General features: G+C 44.5%; 1 protein-coding gene across 2 annotated transcripts in view; it reads left to right on the top strand.

Annotated features, from left to right (window-relative positions):
• DOCK1 (dedicator of cytokinesis 1) overlaps positions 1-27,593 on the top strand; it is a 546,722-nt gene that overhangs the window by 57,518 nt on the left and 461,611 nt on the right. For both annotated transcript variants that reach the window (XM_037804943.1, XM_037804942.1), the window contains exons 2-9: positions 5,402-5,485; positions 11,469-11,509; positions 14,650-14,705; positions 18,732-18,828; positions 21,428-21,576; positions 25,102-25,237; positions 26,064-26,221; positions 27,362-27,443. In XM_037804943.1, coding sequence (XP_037660871.1) covers positions 5,402-5,485; positions 11,469-11,509; positions 14,650-14,705; positions 18,732-18,828; positions 21,428-21,576; positions 25,102-25,237; positions 26,064-26,221; positions 27,362-27,443 — 803 coding nt within the window. The remainder of the gene's footprint in view (positions 1-5,401; positions 5,486-11,468; positions 11,510-14,649; positions 14,706-18,731; positions 18,829-21,427; positions 21,577-25,101; positions 25,238-26,063; positions 26,222-27,361; positions 27,444-27,593) is intronic.

The raw sequence follows: 27,593 nt of genomic DNA, 5'->3' as shown, positions 1-27,593 counted from the left end.
GCCTTTCTGGAATTACCCCAATTTGGGTTCTGCTTTTGCATAAGGAGTGAGAAACCCATTAGCGTGATGTTTTCGATCTGGGCGGACCTTAGGAAGGCATAGTGAAGGCTCAGCAGTATTTGCTTGTCAGGGAGCCCGAGCTGGACACTGCGAATGGTAGGGGATCCCGGGAGGGGTTCTGAAGCCCTGAGAGAGGCATGCCCGACTCCTACCGGAGGCTGACGAGGGGGCTCCGGTGCCCTGGCCCTTCATCCCAGCGGGGTCCTGGGCCCCGTGCAGCCCTTTTGCTGGCTGCTTGGCTGTGGACAGACCACCGAGCTGCTGTCAACCCTGCCTGAGGGAAATGGGGGAATCCTGTATCTACTTCATGGGTCTGTTGTGAAGATTAAATTAGTCTGCCTGCATGAAACTCTTACCCACTGCCCAGTCCACGGGAGATGCTCAGGGAATGCCAGCTGCTGCTGTTATATCTGTGGCAGTATTATTAATAATGTTGGCACAGAAGGGCCTGGAAGCTCTGCTCTCTGATGTGTGGCCCAGCGTTCTTTCCTTGGATTGCTGGAGAGGACTTTATTCATGGCGATCAGGAGACCAAGCAGAGGCGATGGCTTTGCTTTGCAGACCTCTGGTGCACAGAAATGACAGGTGGTACAGATTCGACTGTTCATACTTTATTTGGGGAAAAGGTCCACGTGCTCATGTGTTCTGGGCAGCAGCCTGCTCTTCCAGAAAAAAATGCCATCCAGGGAAAGAACCGCTGTGCTCGGTTCACATTTCCTTTTTCACACGAACAGCGTGTCAGGCGTCTACACTGCACTCTGTAGCCCAGGACCGAGCAAGTCATTTGAAATTGCATCTGTGTGCAGTGATGCCAGTCTATGGCCAGGCTACTAAAAAAGTCAGATGGGTTTGGGGAAGAGGACTATGTTAATATTCCATCTGCTAAAGTGAGCCCAGTGCTTCACTTTCCAAAGATGGGACTGGACATGGTAGGGTTGTTCCCAGGCTTTAACATATTAGAGAAACAAAGGAGAAAAATTGGAGGGCGAGCAAAAAGGCTACTGTCTTTGCAGTTGTGTCCAGTAAAGATAGTTTTTAAACCCAGATGCCATCTAACATCATCATCCTTAAAGAGGAGAAGACACTTCTGCTTTCTCATCCCTGCCCCCACCCCCAAAAAGGGGAAACTTAAACAGGCCAGACATCAGAGTCAGGAATGGGCTTTTATTTTTTTAAATTTTATTTTAATAATTCAATTTTATTGAGATATATTCACATACCAAAAGGTCATACAAAAGCGTAAAATCAGTTGTTCACAGTACCACCATGTAGTTGTGCGTCCATCACCAAAATTAATTTTTGAACATTTTCATTACCACATACACAAAAGTAATAAGAATAAAAATTAAAGTGAAAAATAACAAACTAAAAAAAAGATCACTGGGTGCCTTTCTCCCCCCCCCCCCCCCCCCATTTTTCTACTCATCCATCCATACACTGGACAAAGGGGATTGTGATCCACATGGTTTTCCCAATTTCCCAATCATGTTGTCACCCTTCATAAGCTACATTTTTCGTCTTCAAGATTGAAGGGTTTTGGGTTGTAGTTTGACAGTTTCAGGTATTTACTGCTAGCTATTCCAATTCATTAGAACCTAAAAAGGGTTGTCTAAATTGTGCGTAAGAGTGCCCACCAGAGTGACCTCTCGGCTCCTTTTGGAATCTCTCAGCCACTGAAACTTACTTCATTTCATTTCACATCCCCTTTTTGGTCAAGAAGATGTTCTCCATCCCACGATGCTGGGTCCAGATTCCTCCCTGGGAGGAAAAAATTGAGTCCTTTTGGGGTTATTTTTAAAAACTTGCTACATTGCCCGCATTTTTCTCATATCACTCAAGTCCTGGGGCACCACAGCCACGGGCTTGTCTGCTTTCCAATGCCTGCGATTGAGAACGCTCCTCTGGCTGCCTTAAAGAGAAAATAATTACCCATAAAACACCTCTTGTACATTGTGCTTGCGTACTTCCAGGTATGAGTTTCCTTCTGCTGCTGTAACAAATTGCCACCGACTTAGTGACTTAAACCAACACTGATTTATTATGTTACAATTCTGAAGGTCAGAAGTCACACAGCCACGGGGTCGGCACACCCTAGGGCAGTGTCTGTTTTCTTGCTTCTTCCAGCTTCTGGAGGCCCCGCACATGCCTTGGCTCGTGGCCCCTTCCTTGCATCACTCCAGCTTCCCCTTCTGTCCTCCCGCTGCTTCCGGCCCACTTGGACCATCCAGCACCATCTCCCCGTCTCCAGAGCCTTTTATCAACTCACAGCTGTAAAGCCCCTTTGGCTAGGTGAAGTGACAGGATCCCAGGTCCCAGGGAGGGGCCGTGGGCATCCTTAAGGTCACCTTTCTAGCGATCACTGTCTGTCCCCTCCCTACTCCTGTAGTCTTTGTATATGCCTTACAGTATGTGCATATTCAGGTGGTCATGGTATACAGAACAGAGGACTGGGCTTTGGCAGCCAGTGTCCTGGTGTCGGCTCCCCTGTGTGATTGGACTATGTGCCTAACCCCTCTGCGGCTCTTTCCCTCCATCTCTAAAATAATGCATCTTTAAAGCTCGTTGCATAGTTGAATCTGGAATTTCTGTGTCCTTGCATGGGATTTTCACCACTGCTTTTCATAACCTTCACCGCAGTGAGGGTGGGGGGACTTAGAGGTAAACTGCGAAGGAAGGAATTACGCACGGGTTTCATAGATGCAGATGTGCTTGAATGTATTTACATTCGATGTGTTCATTTTATTTTATTTTTATTATTATTTTTTTGATGTGCTTATTTTTCCCATGTCTATAACACAATAGGTGTGCTGGTGGGGATGCTGCTGAGAATTGTGATAAATGCGTTTATGGCTGCTAAAGGCTCAGGAATAGGTTAGGCGGAACCGGGGCAGTTTGCCATATGCTCTGGGGCTCCTTTACTTAATGCAGTCATTTCTTGTTAAAGAGATACTATAAAATGCTAAATAAACTTAATGACTGCTAAAAACCATTTATTTCAGTTGAGGACATTTACATTTTATGAATTTTTGTGAAAATATAGGAAAATACCTGAGAAAATAGAATTTCCTATACGCATATGGTTTTCTTTTCTTCCTTTCTTTTTTTTTTTGTGATATTTTAGAAGTTCTGTGAACATGAGCTGGGGTGTTTGCTTTGGCCTTTTAAAGCTATCTTGGTAGCTGTAGGCCTCTTTATAGCTGTAAGAACAAAATACCTACAACCACAAAACTTCGAAGTTTACTGAGAATCAGTGTGATCACCCATGGCCCCAAGCTATCAGGACATTATTTTCTTAAAGACAGAAAATACACACACAATCCTAAGCTTTGGGTATCGACATCCCCCCTTTACAGACAGGGAAACCAAGGTTAGAGAGGGCTGGTCTTTTGCCGGAGGTGACCCCATCTTCAGGGCAGAGGGGCCACCCCCTGGTTTTGTCTGACCTCACTGGCCACGGACACACACGCCACGTGGCAGAGGCTGTGTGGGCCTGACCTTGCAGGTGATGTGGCCTGACCTTGCAGGCGACGTGGTGTGATTGGCGCCATCCGCTCCTGCCTGCGTGAAGCCCCGTCCCAAGAGGGCTTTGCTCTCCTGTGGCTTGTGCCTCTGCAGGGAAATCTCACTGCCCGGATGCCCGAAGTCAGCCCGGCTCATCAGGACGGGCCACCGCAAGGACTGGGCGGGCTGGTCTCTTTCTTTCCGTGAGGGAAGGTGGAGTGAGGGGCCCCGGTGGTGGAGGGCCCGCCTGCTTGCAGGAGGTGTTTGCAGACGTTGTGGTGAAGAAGTTTTAAAGACGGGATAGGCTGCGCCTAGTTTCGCGTGTGCAGGAGGGATGGATGGGAATTTGATCGGTGATGTTGAAGATGTTTTACACTGAGTACTGGATCCTGTTTGGTAGAATCTGTTGGGAGGACTGGGAAGGAGGGACGCCACTTTTTTTATTTTTTTGGTCCGAGAGTGGACAGGTCAAATTTTGGGGGTGTCTTACTTTCTAGCATCACTTTTTTGATTGTGTCATTTGCCTTTATCCCATAAATGCTTGAGCAAAAGTGTGTTCTTGATTTTATGGTTTTACTTTCTTCGGTGCTTATCTAGAAGGAATTCAAGTCTGTTGCAGAAGAGGAGCGGCCTGTGTTATGATTAACATTCAGGATTGCAAACAGTTCTTGGGTATCTTCATCAATTTTAAGGATTCCTTGTCAATTTTGGACATATTCTTTGCTTACCTGTACTGTAAGGTAGCTTGTTTTCTATTATCAACATTGGTTATGTGCGGTCGGGGTTACTGCTTCTAGGGGGAGTGGCGGCCGGTAGCCGAGCCCTCAGCTCTCGGGGCTGCTTAAAGGTTACCGGCGGCGGGGGCTCTTTCCCGGAGGCGAGGGCGAGGCGGAGGACGTGGCCAGGGTCCTCGGCGAGAGGCGTGCAAGGAGGGCGGCGATAAGGACAAAAACACTCTTCATCCAGTAGGGGTATGCGCCAAAGAGATTTATTCAGGGGTGATTACAGGTTATATAGGCTGGTAAGAAGGGCAGGGCTGGAAAGGAGGTGAAGCAGCCTTAAATGGCAATATTGAAGGGATAGGGGCTAGGATTGGTTCTGAGAGGACGCAGGAGCCGTTGCAGCGGGCGGGGGTTGTTCTGGCCACGGTGCATGCGCACTGGCGGTGGCAGGAGTGGCCTTGGCACAAGGGAGTATGTGGGTAAGATAAGGAAGTGGGGAAAGGGCAGTTGGGAGAAAGGCGGTTTCCTCCGGCAAGCCTCCCCTGCCAGTGGCATTTTGGGTGAGGAAAAGGGAGCTGCCTTGACCTCGCTCCTCAGGCTCGGGGGTGCTGCAGAGGGCACTCACGCCCGTACCTACTACCCTCCCCAGGGGGTGATATCAAGTCCCCTGGCCCAGGCCTGGTAAGTCGAGGCACAAGCTCAGACACCCGCAGTTATGTAATAACTTTTTATCACACTGGTTTCCAAAGGTATTCAGCCCAGGTGTAATTGATTCATAGTTAAGAAAAAGTCACTTTTAAAAAACCTATTAATGGAAATAAAAGATAATGTATAAAGTGGCAATTAAAATGCTATTGACAACTTCCTCAGTTTTCTTCTTAATGTAAAAATTCATTTATGGTTTTCTGGTGTTATGAGCGGTTATGAATTTCTTCCACTTAAGCTGGTGATATTTTATATTTGTCTGTGAAAGAAAAGGTGACTTTCGTGGCTATAAGAGAAGATGATCAAGGCAAAGACTGCATGTATTTCAATATTACAAGCAAACAATGTTAAAAACAAGCAGAGTCATATCTATCCCTATTAAAACCTCTCTCCCCCTTTTTTCTGCTTGACAGCTTTTTATAACTACGACGCCAGGGGAGCAGATGAGCTTTCTTTACAGATTGGTGACACCGTGCACATCTTGGAAACCTATGAAGGTAGACGTACCTTTTGGTTTTTTTATCTTCTCGATTTGGGCAGTTAGACTACTTTCTAGCAACTAACAGGTGAAACATTTTCCTATGAACACAGCACACGCGATCACGTTCCTTTCTCATGTGATCAGTTTTCTTGTGTGATGGATGCCATTTCAGGGACGGGCAATAGGGAGACTATGGTTTACAAAATACTTTATTAAGATGAACTTAAAGCTAAAAGTTTCTCTTTTTTGTACCTCTAAAGTTTTCTCTTGAAATCACTGTTTTCATTTAAAAACCTGATAGGCTCCCTTTTTTTTGCAAGCACATGCAAAGCTTGACTGTTAACAGTTGGCCACTTGAAAAGCATAAAAATACATTTAAGATAGTTTAGTTTTCAGTCCTTTGTTTTGTTGTGTTTGATGTGAATTGGTGAGATCTTTTATGCTCTCATTTAGATTTGGTGACAACATGCCTCAGAGGCATTAAAAGTTGTTGTTCCCTATTTCTTTTCCTTTTATTTTTTTCTTGGTGGTGAATGAAGAGGGTCACAGTAACTTGGGAGGTGGCCCAGTGAAGCAGCCATTATAACAATCCAGTAAATGTCCTGTCGGTGACAGTGGTTTTTCAGGCACTTGATTCTCATATCGAGTGTTTTGCAGATTGTCTGAATGTGCCGTCTTTTTTTTTTCTTATGCCACTCTGACTGTTTGAGAGACGGAAGCAATGAGAGAGTCATGCTGTTAAAGAAAATTCCACGGATCTGGAAGTTGTATAAGGTTGGGTTTTAGTGTTCGTGCTTTTATTTCTTGCTGGAAGAGATGATTCCCATAGAGCTTATGTATAAAAACAAGAGATTACAATTAATGAATTCAACCACAAACTTGCTTTTAGACAGGGAGAGGTGAAAGTGGGGAGGAAAAATTGCAGACATTCCATTGCATAGTAATTGACAAATGGAACTTCACACTTGGTCTTTGCCGTGCACTGTGCATAAGCGGGACCTGAGTCTAAGTTTCTGCACCCCAGGCAAACCACGACTGGCTCCGTGCTCCTGTGCGTCTCTGAGAAGCCAAACTCATCAACATTCCAATGTCCACAGCCCCTACTCCACCTGAGTCACGATGACTTAGGATTCCATTCCATTTGCACCTTTTACCCTCAACAAGTCCTGTCAGGAGGAAAAAAACACACACAGAGCTTTAATGGCATATTCTGGAATCAGAAGCAATGCTGAAAAAACCGATCCGGTGCTTAAGTGAATGAGTAGTTGTGGTGGGTATCTCCTGCTTGTTTGCAATTTTTACAGCTGCTCGTTGGATTTCCTTATCGACTCGCAGTACATCTTGCCATGGAGAGGAAACAGAGAGAAATTAAGTAGAGGTGAAGGATCAGGCTTGTCTCAGACCCTTTTATGATCTGAAGGGAAATGCTCTTACATCTTCTTTATTTTTGCCCCGGTCAGTTGAAGACGAAGTCCTGGTTAATAAACCCTGGGCAGTGACGTCCGTGCTGAGTAGTTAGGCTTTCCTGTGGTATCTGGATGTGTAGAGCTGCAACCTCTTGTTCTTTGCTTCGAAAGGAAAATGGGATCTTTAAGCGGCAGAATCCTTAGGCGAGTCAGCGATCCTTGTTATACATTTAACTTTTAAAAAGAATTCACGGCAGGCCTTGGACTTTTTGGCTGGCATTGTTATTAAGGGGTCTTCTGTGAACATTTGTTTTCTAGACAAGGCGATTTTCCTAAATTCTGATGAGAATAATTCCAGTCTCTGAACCTCCTTCTTTGGCAACTAACGTTTTAGTTCTAATCAAGATCTAATTAGAGAAATGCATTTATGACTGTAGTTCTGACTTTAGGGAAACTTGGTGACTTTACTATCACTAAATAAAAGTAGAATAGTTTACCTGCATCTGCTATTTCTCCTTTTTTCTCTTGTTCTGTTTAAATTTTATGGATTGTATTAGTTTGACATTTTCTTCACATATACCCATACCCACACCCACTTTTCCTCTAAGAAAATTTATTTCTGTTTGTCAAATTTAATTCTCTTTTTCCATGTGATCCTTCTCGGGGTGTTACCGAGCCTGTTCCAGAGTATATAATTTCTGGCTGATCACTCCTTATTTTAAGGTTCAGAGAACAAATTTATCTTTAAGTTACGGATGATTTCTCTCTCTCAGGCTTATAAAGGCTTGGCACATAGAACCCAGAAAAGAGGTGGAGGTGGGAAGGTATTTGAAGGGCCATTCACAGAAAACCCCTGCCTTTAAGTAGTGCTGAGGGTCAGCCAGCCAGGACAGGGGACCCAAGGTCACCAATGTTTACTAAGTGACCTGTCTGCCCAGGGATGTGCCAGCCCTGCCGTCTGCTCACTTCCATAAGGGTTCCCGGAGGCTGGTTGCTGGACCCGAGGGAAATTGCAGGCATTGCACAAAGATTAGGAAATTATTCTTTTGATTAAATCACAACATTGCAATTTAATTTACCCAGTTTTTAAAAATCAATCATGATATATATATATTTTTTGCAGAACACCTAATCTTTTTCCCTGCCACCTGCCTCTGCTTTGCTGTCAGCTGAAGGCCTTGCAAGAACTAGAAAATGCAGATGCTTTGCTGAGGCTCTCATCTCCTAGGTGACCTGAGCCTGCAGCCCGGCCTCTCGCCCAGCAGGCAGCCTTTGCATCCCACCCCAGATGAAAATTGACCCCTGGCACCTGCTCACATAGGAGCATTTCAGCCACTGCATCTTCTTGCCACAAATGATGGAACTGATCCCTGAAGACCGTGTAGACTATCTGTCCATTGGGCTGGTTCTGCCATCACAGTGCTTACAAAATGTCACACGGTGGCAGCTGTTGATTCTCCTCCAGAATCCTCACTAGGCATCTGATGCTTTGCACAGGATGTGAGCTATTCAGATGGGCCTTTGGGTCTCTAAATGATCAGGACTCAGACCGGGACATAATGCACCAGAAGTAGGTAAATGTCATACCCATCTTCCGGGGTGGACTTGTGCTAAGACTGGATTGAGCAGGTCCCAGCTTCCTACCTCACGCTGTGATCCAGCCCTGCCTCACGATGGAGGTTTCTCAGATACGCCGTGAAGGCACCTGGGCATCTGCTCCTGCCTGGCGTTGTGTCTCCCTTCCCCCCTGACTCTGCCAACTCATCCTTGAAGACTCAATCCGAGTACCCATCCCTGGGCAGAAGCTGCTTCTCGATGCCCTCCCGCCGCCTCTGACTATGCCTCATCCTTCAGTGTGCCGCCTTCTGGGAACGCCATATGGCACCTGTTGATTTTACGGGCATTTTCCATCCTGGACCGTGCAGGCCTGTACTTGCCTGTCTTTTGGGTGGGTGTCTGATGTGTGTGGTGAACTGCACGGAGGCCACTGGCCAGCCCCGCTGGGGAGAGGCTAATCAGCTAGTTAACTCCATGCACCTCGGGTCTTCCTGCTCCTAGGCCCCCCACCTGCCCTCTCCCACACAGCGGCCAGGTAGTCATCCTGGACCCCTCCTGACATCCTGGCACCTCCTTCGTGAAACCTTAGCAGGGACCCCATCGCAGATGGCTTGTGGCTTGTCCCCTGCTGTTCTTAGGTCTCCTCATCTGTGACTCATCCAGGCCATGGGCTGGGTCTGGAACATTTCTGGATTTGTGCTGCTTCACGCAGTCCCCGGCACATGGTGTTGGTCTCAGTTTGGTGAATGAATAAATGCATGCAACAGTTCTTGGGGAGGAAAACCAGAGGTTTTTGTTTTGCTTTGGAGGGCCATTAGAAAAGAAATCATCTTATTATCATCACGTTGAATAAAAGAAAGGACTCTGCCTTTTAATCCCAATAGCAACTCCTTTCCCCTCCCCTCGATAGAAAACCCTTCTCCTGTGTTTGAAGTGGATTTCTCTTTGCATGTGTTTGTGTACTGCTTCGTGTGCATGTAGTTTTAATTTATATAAACGTAGCTATAGCTCTCAATCTGTTTTTTTGCTCAGTGCTGTGTTTTAAGGTGTACTCTCGTGGCCATTTGTTGTGCTTTGTGTGCAGCCCCGACGTTTTACCATCTCCCTGGCTTTGAGGTGTGTCCCCAGGAGGGAGGTTGCTGGGCTGCAGAGGGTGCAGGTCCTTACTGTCGTGAGTGGGTGCGGCTGCTCCCATGCGGGATACTGCGGTCTCCACCCCCACCCCAAGAGTCGGGTGTTCTGATTTCCACCATTCTAATAATTGTGCAGGGTTATACAATTATTTTAAGTTTTCACTTCTCTGATTATTAGTAAGTCAGAGGATCTGTTCATTCATGTCTAAATCTTTTGGGTTTCTTCTTCATAAACTGCTCATTTTGCACTTGGTTGCTGTCTTTTTCTTGTTGGTTTCTGTGTATATCGTAGGTCATTACCTCCGTGTCTGTTTTAGAAAAGAAAGGACATATGAACACAGAAAATGCAGGAAGGGGAGCATAGCAGGATAAAGGGCAGTGCTTCAAATGGAGTAAATTTGGCTTTTTGAAATACTCACTACATGATTTTCCTTTTTTTTCCATTACTCTAGCTGTGAGCACTTTGCTACAGATGGGCACCGATTCTGGGCTGCATCCATAAATCACCGAACTAGAGAATGTAGCCATCAGGAGATAATCCTACAAACATGTGAGGGAAATCAAGCCGTTTGGATCTGCTGTACCTTGGAATCAATCTATTTGGTCCCCGTATTAGGAAAGTGAAGTGTATTTAGTTGGACATAACTGGTCTCACCAAATCCCTGCTGAGGTTCTTCTTCTGGGTGCCTGGAAAGCATCTGCTTAATAATCCTTTGAGGATTATAGCTCCATTATCATTCCTTCTACATGTGCTTGTTAAAATTATTATTTTTTTAAGCGGGGTAGAGGGCAAATTGCTGCAACATTTGCCCATTTCCAGTTCTTTCTGAGCTCTCTATTTCATGCATCCTGGTTTCTGAGGTTCCACTTTTTGATACCATACAAACCCCGGTATCTGGTTGTTCTCTGGGAATTTACCAACTTGCGCTTTTGGAGAATGATCTGGAATTCTCCAGCAGGGTCCTTTGTTGCTCCCATGAGTGGAGTTAGAATCTGCCCTGCGATTCCTATTTACTTTCTGGAAGTGGGGAGAGCTGCAATGACTTTGGACTGGCTGTGATAAGGAAGCATCCGTGTGTTACCACGCAGTGGTGGGGTCACTCGGAGACCGGTTGCTGGCCGTGGACCCCTTGGCCTTTGCAGGGACAAGTGTGTGTCCTCAGCCCAGTGGGAGGTGCTGGGGTGTGTCAGATGTGACTGTCATGGAAACAACCCTTCCATCTAGCTCTTACTCCCTGCTGACGGGTCTAGCATCCATCTTTATGCTCTTCCTGTTTCTTTCTGTCCCCATGTGGAGGGGAACGGGAACTTGAGTCCGGGCCAAACCCACAGGCTTAGGTGGCCTGTATTCTTGGCCCTGGTGCTTCCTGTTGATGCCGCGTCTTTGTGAGATCATGGTGCTCCAGGCAAAGCTCCTCCCTTGCAGAGGGAGGATATTAGTTCTCAATAGGTTTTCTGTTATGGGGCGACTCTGGATGTTCTGAGGACGCTGGTATGTGCACTTGGCAATGACTCTGATCCAAATTGGGCAGAGGGAGAGATAGGAAACTATGCACAAACAAGGGATCTACTTAGGGGCATGTTGTCAGAAAAGACAAGACCTCTTCTTGGAGCCTTGCTTCCTGACGTCAGACTGCCCGACTTCTGGGCCGGTCAGGGGAGCCAAGGGACATGAAGGCACTGGAGTCTGTGTCTGAAGGTTCCTAGCCATATTTTAAGTACCCCTTTGCAAAGCTTTCTCCGTAACCCCGTATTATATCTCCAAAGCGTTGGGGTTGTTGAATTCTGGTGACAAAATGACTTCGCTAGTTATGCAAAACAACGAGTTCTGCACCATGTGAAGGTATCGTTAGGAGCCTGTTAACGTCTCATTGCACTAACTGTTTCAACTTTGTTTCTTTAGGGTGGTATAGAGGCTACACCTTAAGGAAAAAATCTAAGAAGGTAAGTCCTTTTTATTAAAAACCATGCATGTCCCTTCATAAATCAAACCATGAGAGGAAATCAATTCTATCTCACTTGTGTCTAAGAGTTGAACTTTTATCTTTCTCTCTTAACTTAAAATATATATGGGTTGAAATGCAGAACTACCTTGAATTGTTTTCTTGTGAATGATACTGATGTTACTCAGAAATTGCAGCTTCGTTGCTGTGCATGCATTGCTGGGTTGTGATACGGGGTTGACCGCTGTCATGGTAGGTGGAGTCCTCATTTTGTCTCGTGACATAACTGCATCCTGTGTTGTCACTGGGTGTGTAGGGAATGGTATGAGTTAGGAAAACATAGTGCTCACGATTTTCATTTTTTTATTATCCTTTATGATACATTCACAGATTTGCAGAGCTCACACATGCTTCTTTCTCTTTTGCTTTGAACTATTTTTTAACTGTACAAGTTGGTTGCAAAAGAAAGAGCTTCTGCTTTTCCAGGGTGCTTTGCAAGTGTGGTTGTTTGAATTTCCGAAACGAAGACATGTAATTCCACCTCGGATCCTTGTGGCGGACTCTGCCCTACATGGTTCTGTCGTGGCTTTTCCATTCTTAGCTTCGCAAAACCTAATTATGGCTCTTCCGTTGCATTGTCCAGCATTAGGCTTGCGATGTAATGTCCATTCTAAGCTGTGGTCAGGCTGTCCACGTTAACAGCTACATTTTAATCTCTAATTATGCTTGGCAGATGGTTCGTTTTACTTCTCTTTCTTAAATTGGCCCTCATTATCTCCTTCTTAGGCTGGACTCCTGACTGTGCTCCTGAGCCTGTAACCGAGGCTTCCGGAGTCCAGGGGCTCCAGCTCTACTGCTTTCCCCAGGGGCCCTGCAGCTGGACTGGGACAGGCGGAGCAGAGCTGTGTGTTGGCTGTGGCTCTTTCCTTCTCCAGTCTTCCGGGCCTGGATAGGGTCAGGGATGGTTGCCTTGGCAGCCTTCTGGAATATTGGTGAGGCTTATGTGCAGATCGGGGTCCCAGCTCCTACTGCCACCCTGCCAAGCTTCAGTGCCTGGAACTGGGCTCTGCGTCTCTACACATCTGGAGATTTGGGGTTGGACAAGGTAGATTCCATCTAGGTTGATGGTGGAATAGATCTTTCTAAGAGAAGTTCTGTTTTCTTGTTGATTTCCGCCTGTGGAGAAAACCCTCCATTTCATCTGCACGAGCCACTGTTGAAGTCTTTGGTGATAAAGAGATGAGGATCATGGGCCACCATCCCAGCCACTCCCACCCCATCCCCACAGCCGACAGAGCTGCAGCTTTGCTTGCTGGGCAGGACCCCTGGCAAGCTGCTCACTTCTCTGGGAGGCCTCTTTGGCAATTGGCGTTTGGTCCTGCCTTCCCCAGTGGGGTATCTTTTCCGTCCCCCCATGGCCTCCCAAGCCATAGTCCTTCCTGATCCGCATCAGGGGTCCCCGACCTTGTGATTCATCCACATGTTGGAGCTGGGCAGGCATGTAGTTATTTCTCCATCCAAAAGCCTCCTTGACAGATGAGGAAATTGTAGCCCTAAAGGGATTGTGATTTTGCCCAGGGCTACTGCAGGCAGTAGCAGAGGTGGAATCCCAGCCCCAGGTGTTCTGGAAGCATTCTCTGTTGTATTTGCAAAGGTATCATTGATCTGGGCTGGTCCTGATTGGCCCCAGCCTGAGCAGTTGCTCCTTTCAAGCCTCTAGGGTGTCTAGCTCCAGCCCTTCACTGTCCTTTCTCTGGCTCCCTGGTCCTTGAGAGCAGGTTTACTGAGGTTGGGGGTTTTTCTGCCCACTGACGTGGACTAGCGGTGTAGCTGGTTGGTTTTCTTCCTCTCTGTCTGAGCACTCATCCAGGGATATCCAGGAGAGATGCCCAAACTTGCACCTGGAGACCATCCTGGTATTCCAAGTTGTCTCGGTGACCAGGACCTGAAGGGATTGAGCTAGCATTTGGTCCCTTCCGTCTTCTTTGTTGCATGGCCTCTGCCTTCTGTCCTGCTCCTTCCTGCTCTGGGATGGCTCTTCTTTATAGGAAACTTGGCCACTTCCCTTGGCAGGAGGAACATGAGTAATTCATTACTCAGAGATGGCTCCTAGACCCGTTCAGCCCTCTGCCAGGCCCTTGCCATTCCTAAGAGTGATGGGTACTTTTGATTTCTGCATTTTGTATGTTAGCCTTGGAGGCTAGATGCCAGGAAAATCCAATCAGAAGCTCCTATTCCCAGATCTGCCTCTTTAGCTGTGAGTCAGGTGCCTTGGAGCCACGAGGGTGCTACTTGATGGGTTTCCCCTGAGTGCACTAAGTATCTGTCCCTCAGCGAGGCATAAGCGGCTGGGGTGGCGATACCCGAGAACCCAACTCTGTCACCTTAATGCTTGCCTCTCGTGCTCACCTCCGATTTCTTCTGGTTTTGGAAGCAATACTAAAACTCTTGATAAAGCTTCTGCTGGTGCGTCACGGCTTGTGCTTGATCCTAAATGCCTTTCGATGTTCTGTCTCCCTTGGGCAATCTCTCTGGTGTGTTCAGGTGTTCTGTGGACTTTGGAAATGTAGAGCACCATGTGAATGTCAGCTCTCTTTATGCACCCACCACCCAACAGTTGTGCAGATGGGACGAAATGTGGCTCCCTTCCTCTCCTTTATCAGAGGACGTGGCGGTTTATGAGGCAGTCCCCGTGGAGTCTAGGCAAGTAGTCTGGGCAACATGATGATTGACGGTTTAAATCAACTTCTGATGACAGTTTTATCACATATTCTGCAAGGGAGAAACTGTCAGAGAGCATCATTGGCAATCTCATTTTAGTATCAGTTGGCTGTTGATCTGCCCTTGTCAAGGTCAGCAGTGAAAAGAAGGTGTGACTTGTGTGTTGGTGTGGAGTTTTCCAAACTGCTTGTGTTTTCTTCTAAGACATCAACAACTTCTTTGAAACACATGCAGCTTGTGCTACCAACTTTTACACTTCTTTGTGTTTTCTCTTGTGTGTTACATATAAGACTTAGTGTGAGACTTGCAAAATTAATAGTGATTTAGCTACCTCTACCCCATCTGTTTTGGGGCCTTGGTTTGATTTCCAATTCATATTTGTATTGATAATAAAAACTATTGTCTTTTTTTCTCCCCAAGGGCATATTTCCTGCTTCATATATTCATCTTAAAGAAGCAATAGTTGAAGGAAAAGGGTGAGTCTGGTCTTGAAGTCTAAACGAAGAGATGTAATTCTTCTCTTTGTCCTTTCTGCTCTTGTGTCCAGCAAGTAGCATTAGGGGCTCAGGGTCACAGGTGTGATGGATGTGGCTGGAGTTCTGGGGAGGGAGTGGGGACGTCTTTTGATTTAGAGTTGTGTACGATGGGGCTTTTGATCCTTAAAAGAGTCTGAAATCAGCCCCATAACTGCTGTCCTTCTCGAGCCCAATGTCCGTTTTGGAAAGCATCAGCCGTAGGCTCTCTGCCTCTGCAGTTACCCACCCATCAGGCAGCGTTTCTGCAGGCCCCCAGCTCTGAATCCATTTTCTGGAGGACCTTGCAGCCTGCAACACAAATGGAGTTAGGGTGAAGCAACAGTCGGTAAATTGGGACATGTGTGAATTTGCGTTTTGTCTAATTGTGATGTATGTTTCCTAGAGGTCATAAAACTGATGTAGAAGATCATTAAAAGGACGTTTGTAAAACAGGAACCCATTAGGCAGGAATGGCAAATGAATAACCAGGTGTGAATCTAGAAGAAGGAACATTAAAATGTTTTCCTTTTTTGTCTCTGCTACATCTTCACACTCAGTTAAATATGTAAATTACAAAATTACTAATCATATGATTACTGCATAATGACATCTCTTTGGCTGATTGCAAAATTGCCTTTCCAAGCACTGCACTTTTAACATACGCAAAGGACTAGTTCAGGTTCTGTAGTTCCATGATGCATAATTAAAATGAAGAAGATAATTTAGAGGCATAAATAGTGATGACCTGCAATATGGCATTTTTTAGCCAGATAAAGTGCTTCGTCTGCAGAGTTTTAAAGGGAGGGGAAAAATCACCACCCTTTGAAACTTTCATCCAATTGTGTAAAAAATTGAATAAACTAATATATTTTCTGTCTGTCTGCATTAGGAGCCTTACACACATCGAATGTATATGATTACTTTTTTTAAAAGTACTTTGATGTACGCGAAAGAATATATGTAAAATGTATTAGAATTTTGAAGCATAATAATAATAAAGTGACCCCCAATAAATAAAGAGAAGCACCCCCAGACTGACTGGGTCCTCCAGCCTAAGGTCCCCCACTGGGCGCAGATCGGCAGGGCAGTGGTGAAATGCAGTTTTCCTGCTGGTGCCTTAGGGTGCTCAGAAATTGTTCTCTGCTCATTGCCTGGCCCTGTCTTCCCTCTGATGGGCCCATGCAAAGCTGGTTGCCTCACCCCTCCCTCCTTTCCGTGAGCCTCCTGCCTGCAGACTTGACAGGTGTTCTCCCCTCCTTCTCTCCTCCCACCTCCACCTACCTGTGAAGCTCTACCTTCTCTCTTTTCTCCTGACCCTTCCTCCTTCCATCCCTGTCTGCCTCCTTGCTCTCCATGTCTGTCCAGTCTCTCTCTTGCAGGGTCTCTTCCTTCTTTCACTCTCAGACATCCCAGATGATTGGTGTGCGTCCCCTGCCACCATTTCTGCAGCTTTGTTCCTGGAACCAAAAGGCAAGTCCTGTTTTGCCTCCCTGCAATGGTTACCAATGCCTCCTAATCTCCAGACTCAGCAGTCTTGGCTCAGTCCTCCTCTTCAGGGGTTCCCTGCAGCGCTGGCCATGTTGGCCCCCCACCCATCCCGCTTGGAGCCCCTCATTTGTTCTGGTGCTTTCTGCATCTATTGCCACCCTGGCCTACTCCTGGGGCTACTTCCCTCTCCCCTTCCCCGCCCTCTATGGATGGGTGCTGCCAGGGTGGCTTCCTATTTCTGTGTTGCCCCTTCCTTCCGAGATGACCCCTGTTGTTCTCCCACCTTTGGCTGTCCCTGCCGTAAGGGTGACCCTCCAGTCAGGGTCTCCAGCCCTGGCTTGTCTCTTGAGGGGTGGTCTGTTCACACAGAGCCAGGTCACTCATGACTGCCTCTGGCTGAGCCCCCACCATGTCCCGTGCACTCTCTAGATGCTTCGGCATGATGTTCTTTCCCTCAGTCTTGCCAACTACCCTATGAGGTAGGCATTTATGGGTCTGTATATTGCTGACCCCTGGCAGGTAACACAGCAGTTACAAAGATAATACAGTGCAGCTAGATCAAATGCACTGGGGCTAATTGACACTTTAGTCCAAGGACAGATCAGGCCTATCCAAAGGCAGGGAGCTAAGAAGGAACCAGAACCGAGACCGGGACACAGCACTTGCAGGGAGGCCTTACCCACTTGCTGAAAGCAGGGACCTGACTGAGCTCTAAGCTTTTAGTAGCTCACGTGAAGAGCCCCAGGCAGTCAGCTCAAAACCCGGGATCTGTAAGATGAAAACAGACCAGCTGCTGACAGATGCACTTACACCCTCCTGCTGCCAGCAGAGAAGTGTCTCCCCAGAGACTTGGTAAGGCAGGTGGGGTAGAGTGGGATGATCAACATTTTCATCAGCATCCTGACTGGGAAACTCAGTGACTGGCTTGGTGGGGCCATTTTAACAATCGCGTCCCTTCATAGACACCAATGACGTCCCACCCGAGGGTCATTCCTAAAAGCAGCTGTGTGGGGGGTGGTCTCAGATGCAGCCGTCCCTCAGAGACCTGGACACCCTGCCTGACCTCAGCACAGAGACCAACTTTCCTGGGATCCCTGGTGTTTTCTCCATTGGTCCATCAGTAATATCGCCCTGCAGGTTTGAGCCCCAGTTGTGTCTCTCCCCAGGTCTGGGCCCCCTGCAAATCAAGGGATGTAGGTAGGGCCCATTTCCGTGTTCCTGGACATTCCATGCTGGTTGGAGTCCTATCTGTTGGGACACAGAGGATCTCTGGGGCCAGGAGCCCAACTGCAGAAGCCGCAAATTCTGTCTCTGACCCAGCCCCAAACATTCTGAGTCCTTTCAGGCTTCAGTACAGGGCATGACCCAGGGCAGGTATCCAGGAACATTTGTCTGTTGATTTGAAGAAAACCAATATGCCAATCGATAATGAGTTAAGAATAAGCCAAGAGTTAACTTTTGGGGTGGAGGGAGAGGCGTAAAAAGATAACCAGAGCTGAGATCAGATAGGGTACCTATACTAGTTAGGGTTCTCTAGGGAAACAGAATCAATGAGAGATATCTATGAATATAAGACTTATAAAAGTGACTCACGCAACTGTGGGTATGCCCGAGTCCAAATTCTGTAGGGCAGGCAGCAAACTGGCAACTCCAAAGAAGATGTTCAATGAACTCCTCAGGAAACGAACTGGCAACTTCGACAAACTCCTCAGGAAATGCTTTGCTAGTCAGCTGAAGAAGTGAAGGTCCTCTATCTGTCTGATTGATTGGATTAAATCCAGCCAACTACATTCTCTCATTGTGGAAGACACGCCCTTCATTGACATCCTCAGTCACAACCTGCAGCCAATTGACTGATGATTTAATAAACCAGCATGTTGGTTTATTAACCAGCCACAAACATCCTCGCAGCAATGGCTAGGCCAGTGCTTGCTTGACTAGACAGCTGAGTACCATCACCTGGCCAAGTTGGCACATGAACCCATCACAGTACTCATGGACATTTGAAAGCTGTATCCGCTCTGATTCTGCCAAGGATAACTGCTTCATGTATTATAGTATAATGAGCTTTATGCATGACAGAAACGCAAAAATAATCTTAACCCAAACCTGCATTCTAATGCCACACAGACTGGTTGTAATTTATGGCAACTATAAGATGGATGGGTACACACATTATGAATATACTTTCCATTTCCTAGACCTTGATGTCTGAAGACTTTTAATGGGATATTACTTGCCTCCTTTGTCTTACCTTGACGTAAGAGGTGGATGGCTTCCATGTGGGATAGTGGATGAACATTGTCAGGCTCTGTACAGATCTTTACTTGTCGTTCTTAGAAGTGTATGTATTTATGTGCGTGAATTCAGGCACATCTGTGTATTTTCTCCATTTGCTTAAATATCGAACTTTATGGCCTTGATTTCGAATTTGCAAGGCACGTGTTGCAGAGTTGATGGAGGTGTGGACTTAATTGTCTTTTCCTTCTTTTATCTCAGGCAACATGAAACGGTCATCCCGGGCGACCTCCCACTCATCCAGGAAGTCACCACCACTCTCCGGGAGTGGTCCACCATCTGGAGGCAGCTCTACGTGGTAAGAAAACGGGATTTGAGATTGAAGCTTAGAAATGGAGAGTGGTTCTGGAAGCCATGGTGATGGTCACACTTTGTTGTGACTGTACTTAGTGCCACGGAATTGCACACTTAAAAGTGGCCTAAATGATACATTTTAATTTATGTTTATTTTCCCTCAATTAAAAATAAAGGAATGGGAAAATAATAGAGAATGGTCTTTTTGGACTTTGTGGCACCAGGAAGATGTTTTTCCCTTTCCCTGGGAGCCTCAAGAGCAGAACTTCTTTGAAAAGGGTCTTGTTTATACAGGGTGAAGACAGCAATATGACTCATTAGTTTGACCTGCTAGTTTGGCCCGTGTTGGGGACGTGTGCCCTTCCACCTGCCCTCTGTGCGGTGCGGCTGTGCTCACTGTCATGAAGTGGGCTGCACAGGATAGAGCCTCGGCACTCTCCTTGGGGTGCAAGAGGAAACCCCATCCCTCCAGGGCTCCCAAAGGCAGGGTTGGGCAATCTGTGTTGATGTGATGCCAAATTTTGTATTTTGATCATGAAAACTAAAGTCTGCTTTTCAATCATAATAGGTCCTTTTTTTTAATAGATGCAGGCAGTGGAGGAATATTATTATTGTTATTGTTATTATTTTTAGGGATTGTGTGACTATAGGCAATGCCTCTTACTTGAGATTGACTACAGAGTCTTCTGGATTGAACCATATTTGTTGGTTTCAGTGGTAGGAAAATATTTTACATTCTGGCTCGTGTGCATTTGTCCAGTTTTCCTGAGCCCTGAAAAACTCTTATTAATTCAGAGAGGCTGAGGCTCTGACATCTTCCATTTCATATTCCCTTGGGCATTTCTTTGCACATAAACTCAAATCTGCAGAAGATCACCTTTTGTTAAGCCCATATTACTATTCCATGTTGATTTCTCATATGCTAATGTTGTCAGCGCAAAACAAGGGATCTGGGAGGCAGTCAGTGCATTAATTTCTTGGGAACATAGAAAACTTCCTGAAGTCCCACAGCTGCTTGCTGGGCAGGCTTGTTGTTTTTGATTATACAGTGGTTTACTATAAATGCACAGTAATAAGCAGTTGCAGTAATTGTTCATCAAATGTACTGAACAACCTAAAAGCGTAAAGTTAGCCATGAATGTTTTGTGTAAATCTGAGCAATTTTGTAGCCGGCGTTTTATGTTCAACTTAGCAATTTTTAAACAAAAATATGGCAGCAAAACAAACAGGAGTTAATGCTGACTAGTATGTCAGGGGACATGGTTTTAACTTAAGAATCCTGGAACAGCTGACCTGGTGATGACCTTGGTTGCCTTTTAAAAAAACTTGAAGTTGCCCTTTATGGTCTACCTTGTTTGATTTGTGCAAAGCCAGGGAAAAATGCTGACAATATTTTTTATGTATTTTTTGTTCTGCTCTGTGGTTGTATACAAGTGAGCAAAGTATTAAGGATTTTAGATATTTGATACCCGCTTTAGAAAGTGGACAAGGAGAATTAAGAATAAACCATCAATTCTGACTATTTAGTTTTCTTTCCATTTAAAAAATGGAAGTTAGAATAATAATATGTTATTAACAGTTACTTGTTAATTATTAGGATAGTGTATTATTAATAATTATTAATAATGATGCCCCATGGGTTGTAAAATTGCCTGTTAATGTATTACTTGTTGGATGGTGGTGGGGATCTTAGAAACTCCAAGAAAGAAGGTCAAATACCAGAGACAGTGGAGTTGGGGGGTTCAGATATGTAGAGGGGAAGTTATTTTAAAAAGTGGCGATTAATGACTGCATTTTAGTTTATTGAGGGAACCATGATATTTAAAATTGTATTAAATTAGGTTCAACCTTGATTTTTTCTCATAGAAAGAGCCACCAAGTTATTTTTCCTTTGGATATTCACTAACCTGTTTGATGAACTGTGTGTACTCTTGCAGTTACAAAACTGTTGTTATTCATATTACAGTTATCCCATCCCAGTATGTAGAAAATGATAAGAAGTAGGACTTTTGCGTCTTTGTGTTTTCCTCTTGGTGTAAAGGAGCCTGGAGCTTGCAGAATGCTGTAGGTTCTTGCAGAAGCGTCTCTGAGTGTGCGCCATTGACTGCCGTGCACCAGGGGAACCAGGGGGGATGGTTTCTCTGTAGCTCAGCTGACAGCCAGGCCTTGGGGTTGGGTTTCCCAGTGTGCTAAGTCCCAGAGGTTCTGTAGGCAAGACGTAGGGTTCCGCTCTGCAGGCTCAGACCAACTCTGGAGACACTTTAAGGGTTGTCCATCGTGGGCCATATGCTGGAAGCCGTGAGATCCAGTCTGGGCGTGCTGTGAATCTCCCTGATTCAGTGATGGATGCTCTGGGACGTTAGATGGGGTATTGGGGATTGTGCATTAGTATTATCATTTTGTCTTTTAGTGTTTCACAGGAACCAAATTCCATACAATGTGGTTCAGTTTCATGCTAAAAACATCTTTTAATTTGGCATTTAATTAAATCCCATGATAAAAGCATTTATTACATGTATATTGGGGGGAAAAACCCATCTATACCATTTCCACAATGCTATTTCACACCAAAAGCTTTACGATTGGCTTTTTTTCCCTTATAGCATGATAATAGGGAGATGTTTCGAAGCGTGCGCCACATGATCTACGACCTTATTGAATGGCGGTCACAAATTCTTTCTGGAACTCTGCCCCAGGATGAGCTCAAAGAGTTGAAGAAGAAGGTCACTGCCAAAATTGATTATGGAAACAGGTTTGTTTATCTGAATGGTGATTTCATGCTTAAGTTATCCAATATAATAACATCAGCATAAGACTTGAGGAGACCAAACTGACGTTTTATTATAAAAGAAAATTTAACATCACCATAATGGCATGTTTTTCATTTTTTAAAAGGATGGGAGGTTTTTCTTTTGAGTTCTGAAAATCAGGAGAGTTTCTCGAGTCATTGTTGAAATCTGTACTTGTCTTCATTGTTCGGGGGTTTGAGTCAGGCCTGGGGTCGGGGTAGCCTGTCATTTTTCACTGATGTCAATGGGGCCCTCCACTGATTCCCCCGAACAAGGAACTTTTACTTTCGGCTCCCAGTATTTGACTTCCAGTCCAAATGTAGGGATACTTTGCGTAATAACAAGCACCAGCTATCTTTTTGTAGCATCCAAAGTTCTCAGAGTTGGACAGATCAACCAGGAAGTGCCGCCAGATTAACAAACAAAAATACAGCCTGGTTAGATTTGAATGTCACATATACAAAGGATAATTGTTTTGTATAGGTATGTCTCATGCAAAAGTCCCCGTCTCCAGCACCTCAGTGACTGGGGTGCACCCAGCTCTGTGGATGTCTTCAGTGCTGGGGCATCCCCTCCCCCATAGAGCTGCGCCTTTCAGCGTAAACAAGTGTTTTCTGTTACTGAAAGTCATCAGCTACACTGATCCTAATTCTACGGGCTCCTTAACCAGAACAGAGCCATGTCTGTTCCCACCCGGTAACTATTTGGTTGTTCATATAATGTCAGAGCTGCAAGAAGCCGTAAAAGGGGCCTCTATATCAGAATCACCTGGAGAGCCTTCAAAGTACAGAATCCTGGACCACTCCTTAAGATTCTGATTTATTTGGTCTAGGATGATGGCCAGGAATCTCAGTTTTCAAAGATAACAGTTGCATCTTGATGGCAGCATTCTGAAGATCTTCTGATTAGTCCAACTGCATTTTAGACACTGGGACCTGGTGTGCAGAAAAGGAATATGGTTTGCCTCCAGTTACTCAGGTTAAAAAAGTCCTGGGTGAATTGAAGAAGCTTTTGGTAAAAGTACAATCATCATATAATTTTGCTATGTGAAAAGTTTTTTAAAACAACACTATTAGCAAGAATTAGGGTTTGGATTAGGAATGCTGTGGAAGTTTTTGTTTGTTTTTCCAGGAAGCTGGAGACTCAGATGTTATTAGATATTGTTGCAGTAATACCCATTTCAAGTCCACCTGCTCAAGAAGCCACTTTTGGAGCATGATTTTATTTTCTATTGGCATATCATATTTTGAACTTATGTTCAGAGCCACCTGTGTAATTTGGCTGCGGGAAGCTACCAAAGTACCTTATGTTGTAAAGCAGTCTTGTTAAGAAAGGAAGTGTTTCCAAATGTAATTTACCATTTTGATGGGAAATAGAATCCCAATAAGACATTTTCTTTTTTTTTATTTGCCAGAGGATTTCAAGGCTATCCCATAATAAAGCCTATACTCTGTGTAGCTCTTTCTGGTCCCTCTTTCAGAAAACAAAATCATATAAAATATAATCACAGTGTTGGAGTTCTGATTTTAAGATAGGTAGATTTAACAAGAAGATATTTTGTGCCTTTAGAAAAAAAAAACCTATTGCTTAGATGTTCTTACCTGTTTTTCTTCTCCCAGGGTGGAGGTGAGGGGTTGGGAACCACTTAAATACGATGAAAGTCATGGACAATCTCCCCCCAGATATGCACGTACATAACACCCACCCACCCACACAATTTTGCCTATAATTTTGGCTTCTTTGTAATTAATCTTTAATGGTGTTTGATTGCCTTGGTGTGATTAGATTACCTTGGCATGACCTCTTGATAGTGAAGGCTCAATCTGGGTTCAGGACGATCTATCTGCCTTCAGGTTTGGTCCTCCTAGACCCGAGTGCTTTGTAGTTCCTCCCACATTGGCACGCCCCCCCCCCCCCCCCCCCCCGTCCATGTACTCTGCCCACACCAGTACTGACAACTGTCCAGACCCAGTTTGGGTTAGGGATGAACAGCAGCATTTGGGAAGGGACAGTCTGTATCTCATCAATGAACATTCACAAAAACAACTGATGAGTGCTTAAAAGAGGTTTGTTTTTCAATTAATAACTATGTTCTTGAGGCACCCCACAAACCTTACAACTACTGGGGCTGTTTTCATGCAGTGGAAAAGCCTCTATTTGTTTAAAAGCCTCTTTGGCCCCAGGCTGCTGACAGTTCTAGCTGGTCTTGCTTCATGTCAGTGGAATTCCATCAATAGATACTAAGAGGGAAGAAAGCAATCTTTGTAATTGCCTTCCAAATGGTGGGGTGGTCCAGCATAACCTGTGAATCTGTTATCAGATTCACGTCTGGCTGTAACATGTGTGACTTCTGGGGAATGAAGAAGAATCTTGAGGTTGGTTTTTGTAGATGGAGGGTTTATTGGCAATTTACCTTTCCTCTTAAGCTTGTAACTGATATAAAACATTCTCTAATTGAATTTTATCTTTCTTTCAAAAGACTCTCTTTCCCTTGTCTTGTGGTTTGAAAAAAAAATCATAGCTTACTTCCATACACTTGTCAATAGCAGAAATAAAATCCCCAAGCCAGGGCATGAGGAAACTGTGGGTAATTTCCTGTCCTCTGATCTGCATGACTTTATTAAAAAGAAGATCAGACACACCACCAACGCACAGCTCCTGATTTCTTTCTCTATGCAATTGCTTTTGTTTATTCTTTAGATTAAGACCGTGGCAAAAAATCACCTGACAATTTTGTCAGATTTGGGAACTTGGAGAGAATGTTGCCAAAAAATCATTCTGGGTATACAGCAGACAGATTTATTAGCCAGATGTTGCTTGTGTTTTAAGTTGGCTACTGCATTCAGCCATCTGGCCAGGAAGTTTGTTAAAGTTATTGTGGATCACTTCTATATGCTCGGTGTTCAAACACAGTAGAACATCTTTATTGAAAAGCTTCTGATGGGTTAATTTAGGAGTTGGAACTGACTGTAGGTGGGAAGAAAGCAGGAAAAGAAAGTGGAACCTGTGAGCAAAGCTGGCAAGCTGACAAGGTGTGTCTCCTGCTCCAGATTCCTCTACCTGACTCAGTGACAACAACTTAAACTGCCACCTGAGTGTGTTGGGACATACGGGTTTGTATGTGTGTGCACATGTATATGAATAGGTATATATATGCGTAATATATATTGATAGTATGCTTTAAACTGTCCAGAGTTGACATAACAGTTAGTAAGTTATTTCAACTGGGCTTTGTAGATCTGCAAAGTTTCTCAGTGGTTGCAGTCACTATTTCAATCGAAGTAAAAATTGAGGAAGTTTTTTTTTCTCCAGGAGGAAACATTTTGAGTTAAAGAAAGTGACCTCACAGAATTATGTTTCCTAATAATTGCAAGAGACTCCAAATTTCTATGCATTTCTCATCTGTTCCATTGTTGGGACTGAAACAGTACTAGAGAATTCAGCCCCCTTGGTTTGTGTGCATGAAGTTTGAATTCTTGTTGTTTTAGGATCCTTGATTTGGACCTGGTGGTAAGAGATGAGGATGGAAACATTTTGGATCCAGAACTAACTAGCACAATTAGTCTGTTCAGAGCACATGAAATAGCGTCTAAACAAGTGGAAGAAAGGTTACAGGAAGAGAAGGTAAGTTCGGCTCTCTTTACATGACCATTTACACTAGGAGTACATTTTCTCATGAAAATTTTTCCATTAATGAAATATAAGTGAATGCCAGAATTTGCACTAAAAATGGACCTGCAAAGGAGAAGCCACATAGTATGTTTCCTACACTGGAAAATGGAATGGAGCCTAGTGTCAAAATATGATGCTGATGACATGAAAGGGGTTCATTTGAGGGATGTTCCTGGCATTGAGCTTCATTTACGAGGCAGGAGCTCAATGACATGAACTTTGTATTCTCATCAGTGAAATGGGAAACAATTCCTGGTTCTGCATTTGTTTGATGAGATGTGAGTAGACATATTGCAAGCTCAATGAGCACTGGAAACACATTTTATTGATTGTTTTTTCATCTTCGATGGCCTTTAATAATGCTTTGTTATAGCATTATTAGATATAGTAGATGTTCAGAAGTGGATTGATTGATTGAGTCATCCATCCATTCAGTGAGTGTTGATTGAACATCTACCATGTACTGGGTACTGAGGACATGATGAATGAGACAGTGTTTAAATTAGACAAGAAACTACATATATAATTACATCATTGCTATTCTGAGCCCTTCACTGGACTCTTGAAAGTTTTGTGTCTCTGAAGAAAGTGCTCAGGGTTGCACAGGGTCATCTCTTTTTCGGGAGTGGTGGTACGTGTTTGAGAATGTATCCAGGAGGATTTTGCTGTGCTTTGCCAACTAGTTGCACACCATTTTCCTCTTTTGTTAGGAATTAAAAAAGCAAGAGTTAGTGTGAAGGTTGCTAATGCCGAACTTCTGTTTTCTTTCCAATTACAGTCCCAAAAGCAGAACATAGATATTAACCGACAAGCCAAGTTTGCCGCCACCCCTTCTTTTGCTTTGTTTGTCAATCTCAAAAATGTGGTTTGTAAAATAGGAGAAGATGCTGAAGTGCTCATGTCACTCTATGACCCTGTGGAGTTCAAGTTCATCAGGTTCGTGACATTCCTTGGCTGCTGACTGTCCTCCTTGGTTAGTGATAGGGGAATGGCATTGGAACCACCCAAGATCCCGCTTTTACAGAGAGCCCCTTGGAACCACCAGCTGGCCAGCCCTCCCCTAGCAGCTGAGCCAGGTGCACTCGGTGCGGTGGGGGAAGCCTCCTTATTCCTTTGCGCATATATTGATGCTGGCTTACAGAGTTTTAGCAACTGCAGGTAGTATTTTAATGTTTTAAAGACCTAACTACAGATTGAAGTAATACTTTGTTTCCTCTGTGGTCTTCATAGGATTTTGTATTTCTGGAACCTCCCCTAAGTTTCATTCTTCCCTCAGTCTTGCTCTTTTGCACTTTTGGTCTCAGTAAATGTCATTTCTGTGGTCTTGTCCTTCTGTTACTTTCTCTGAGGATGGCTGGAATAGTACCTAGAGTGGGGCTTGCCTCTTAAGAGCTTTTGGTTGATTTTTTTTGAAGGAAAACATTGTAAAGCCCGTTCCTGCCATTTTTAACATGATTAGTCTCTTTCCAAGCTCTTGCCTTTGTCCAGACAGAAAAATGATTTTCTAAGCTATGTGTCAAGTGTGTGTGTGTGTGTGTGTGTGTGTATTTTAAAAGCTCCAATATCTCTGCTTGTATTGTTTAAAATTTAGAAACTGAGCATATGGTGGAAAACAAGAAAGTGGTGAATTTCATTCTCATTTTGGATAAGGACTTTATTTCTTCCTTAATGTACAATACAGTTTGTATCTTTAGGTTGTATTTGGTGTGTTGGGCTCTGAAATAAACAAGAAGTGTGTTGAATTTTATATCATAGTCATTCTAGATGAAGTAACATGCTTTTAAAATAATACACTTTGAAATTCCGTTTGCAAGTAGTTCCATTGCAAGTATAAGCCAAGACATTTAAGATTAAAACCTCCCAAGGATTTTATGGAGTCCTTGTGTGGGAAATTACTTATTTTATATGATAATTGAAAAGTAGCTCTGTTTGATATTGCTGATATTTATAAACTCACATGGTTTTCCGGGTAGTGGCCCTCCATGGTATTAAGTATAAATCATTGTGGATGTGCATTTGATTCCCTATTATATTTGAAAATTAATTTTCTTCTATTTCTTCTTTTTTTTTCCAAAGTGAAAACTACCTGGTTCGCTGGTCAAGTTCAGGATTACCTAAAGATATAGACAGATTACATAATTTGCGAGCTGTTTTTACTGTAAGTGCACCCAAAGATGTTCAGTTTAATCACCACCCATTCTGATGACTGTATTTGGTGATCTCCCACTGTCTCCATCCTCGGATTGCCTGTGGAAAATGTTAATTCAGTGGTAATAAAGAGCCTTCCCAGAAATCTTCAGAGTTTTTA

This window comes from Choloepus didactylus, chromosome 15 (genome assembly GCF_015220235.1).
Source record: "Choloepus didactylus isolate mChoDid1 chromosome 15, mChoDid1.pri, whole genome shotgun sequence".
NCBI classification, from domain to species: domain Eukaryota; kingdom Metazoa; phylum Chordata; class Mammalia; order Pilosa; family Megalonychidae; genus Choloepus; species Choloepus didactylus.
This window is presented reverse-complemented; position numbering and strand designations above follow the sequence as displayed.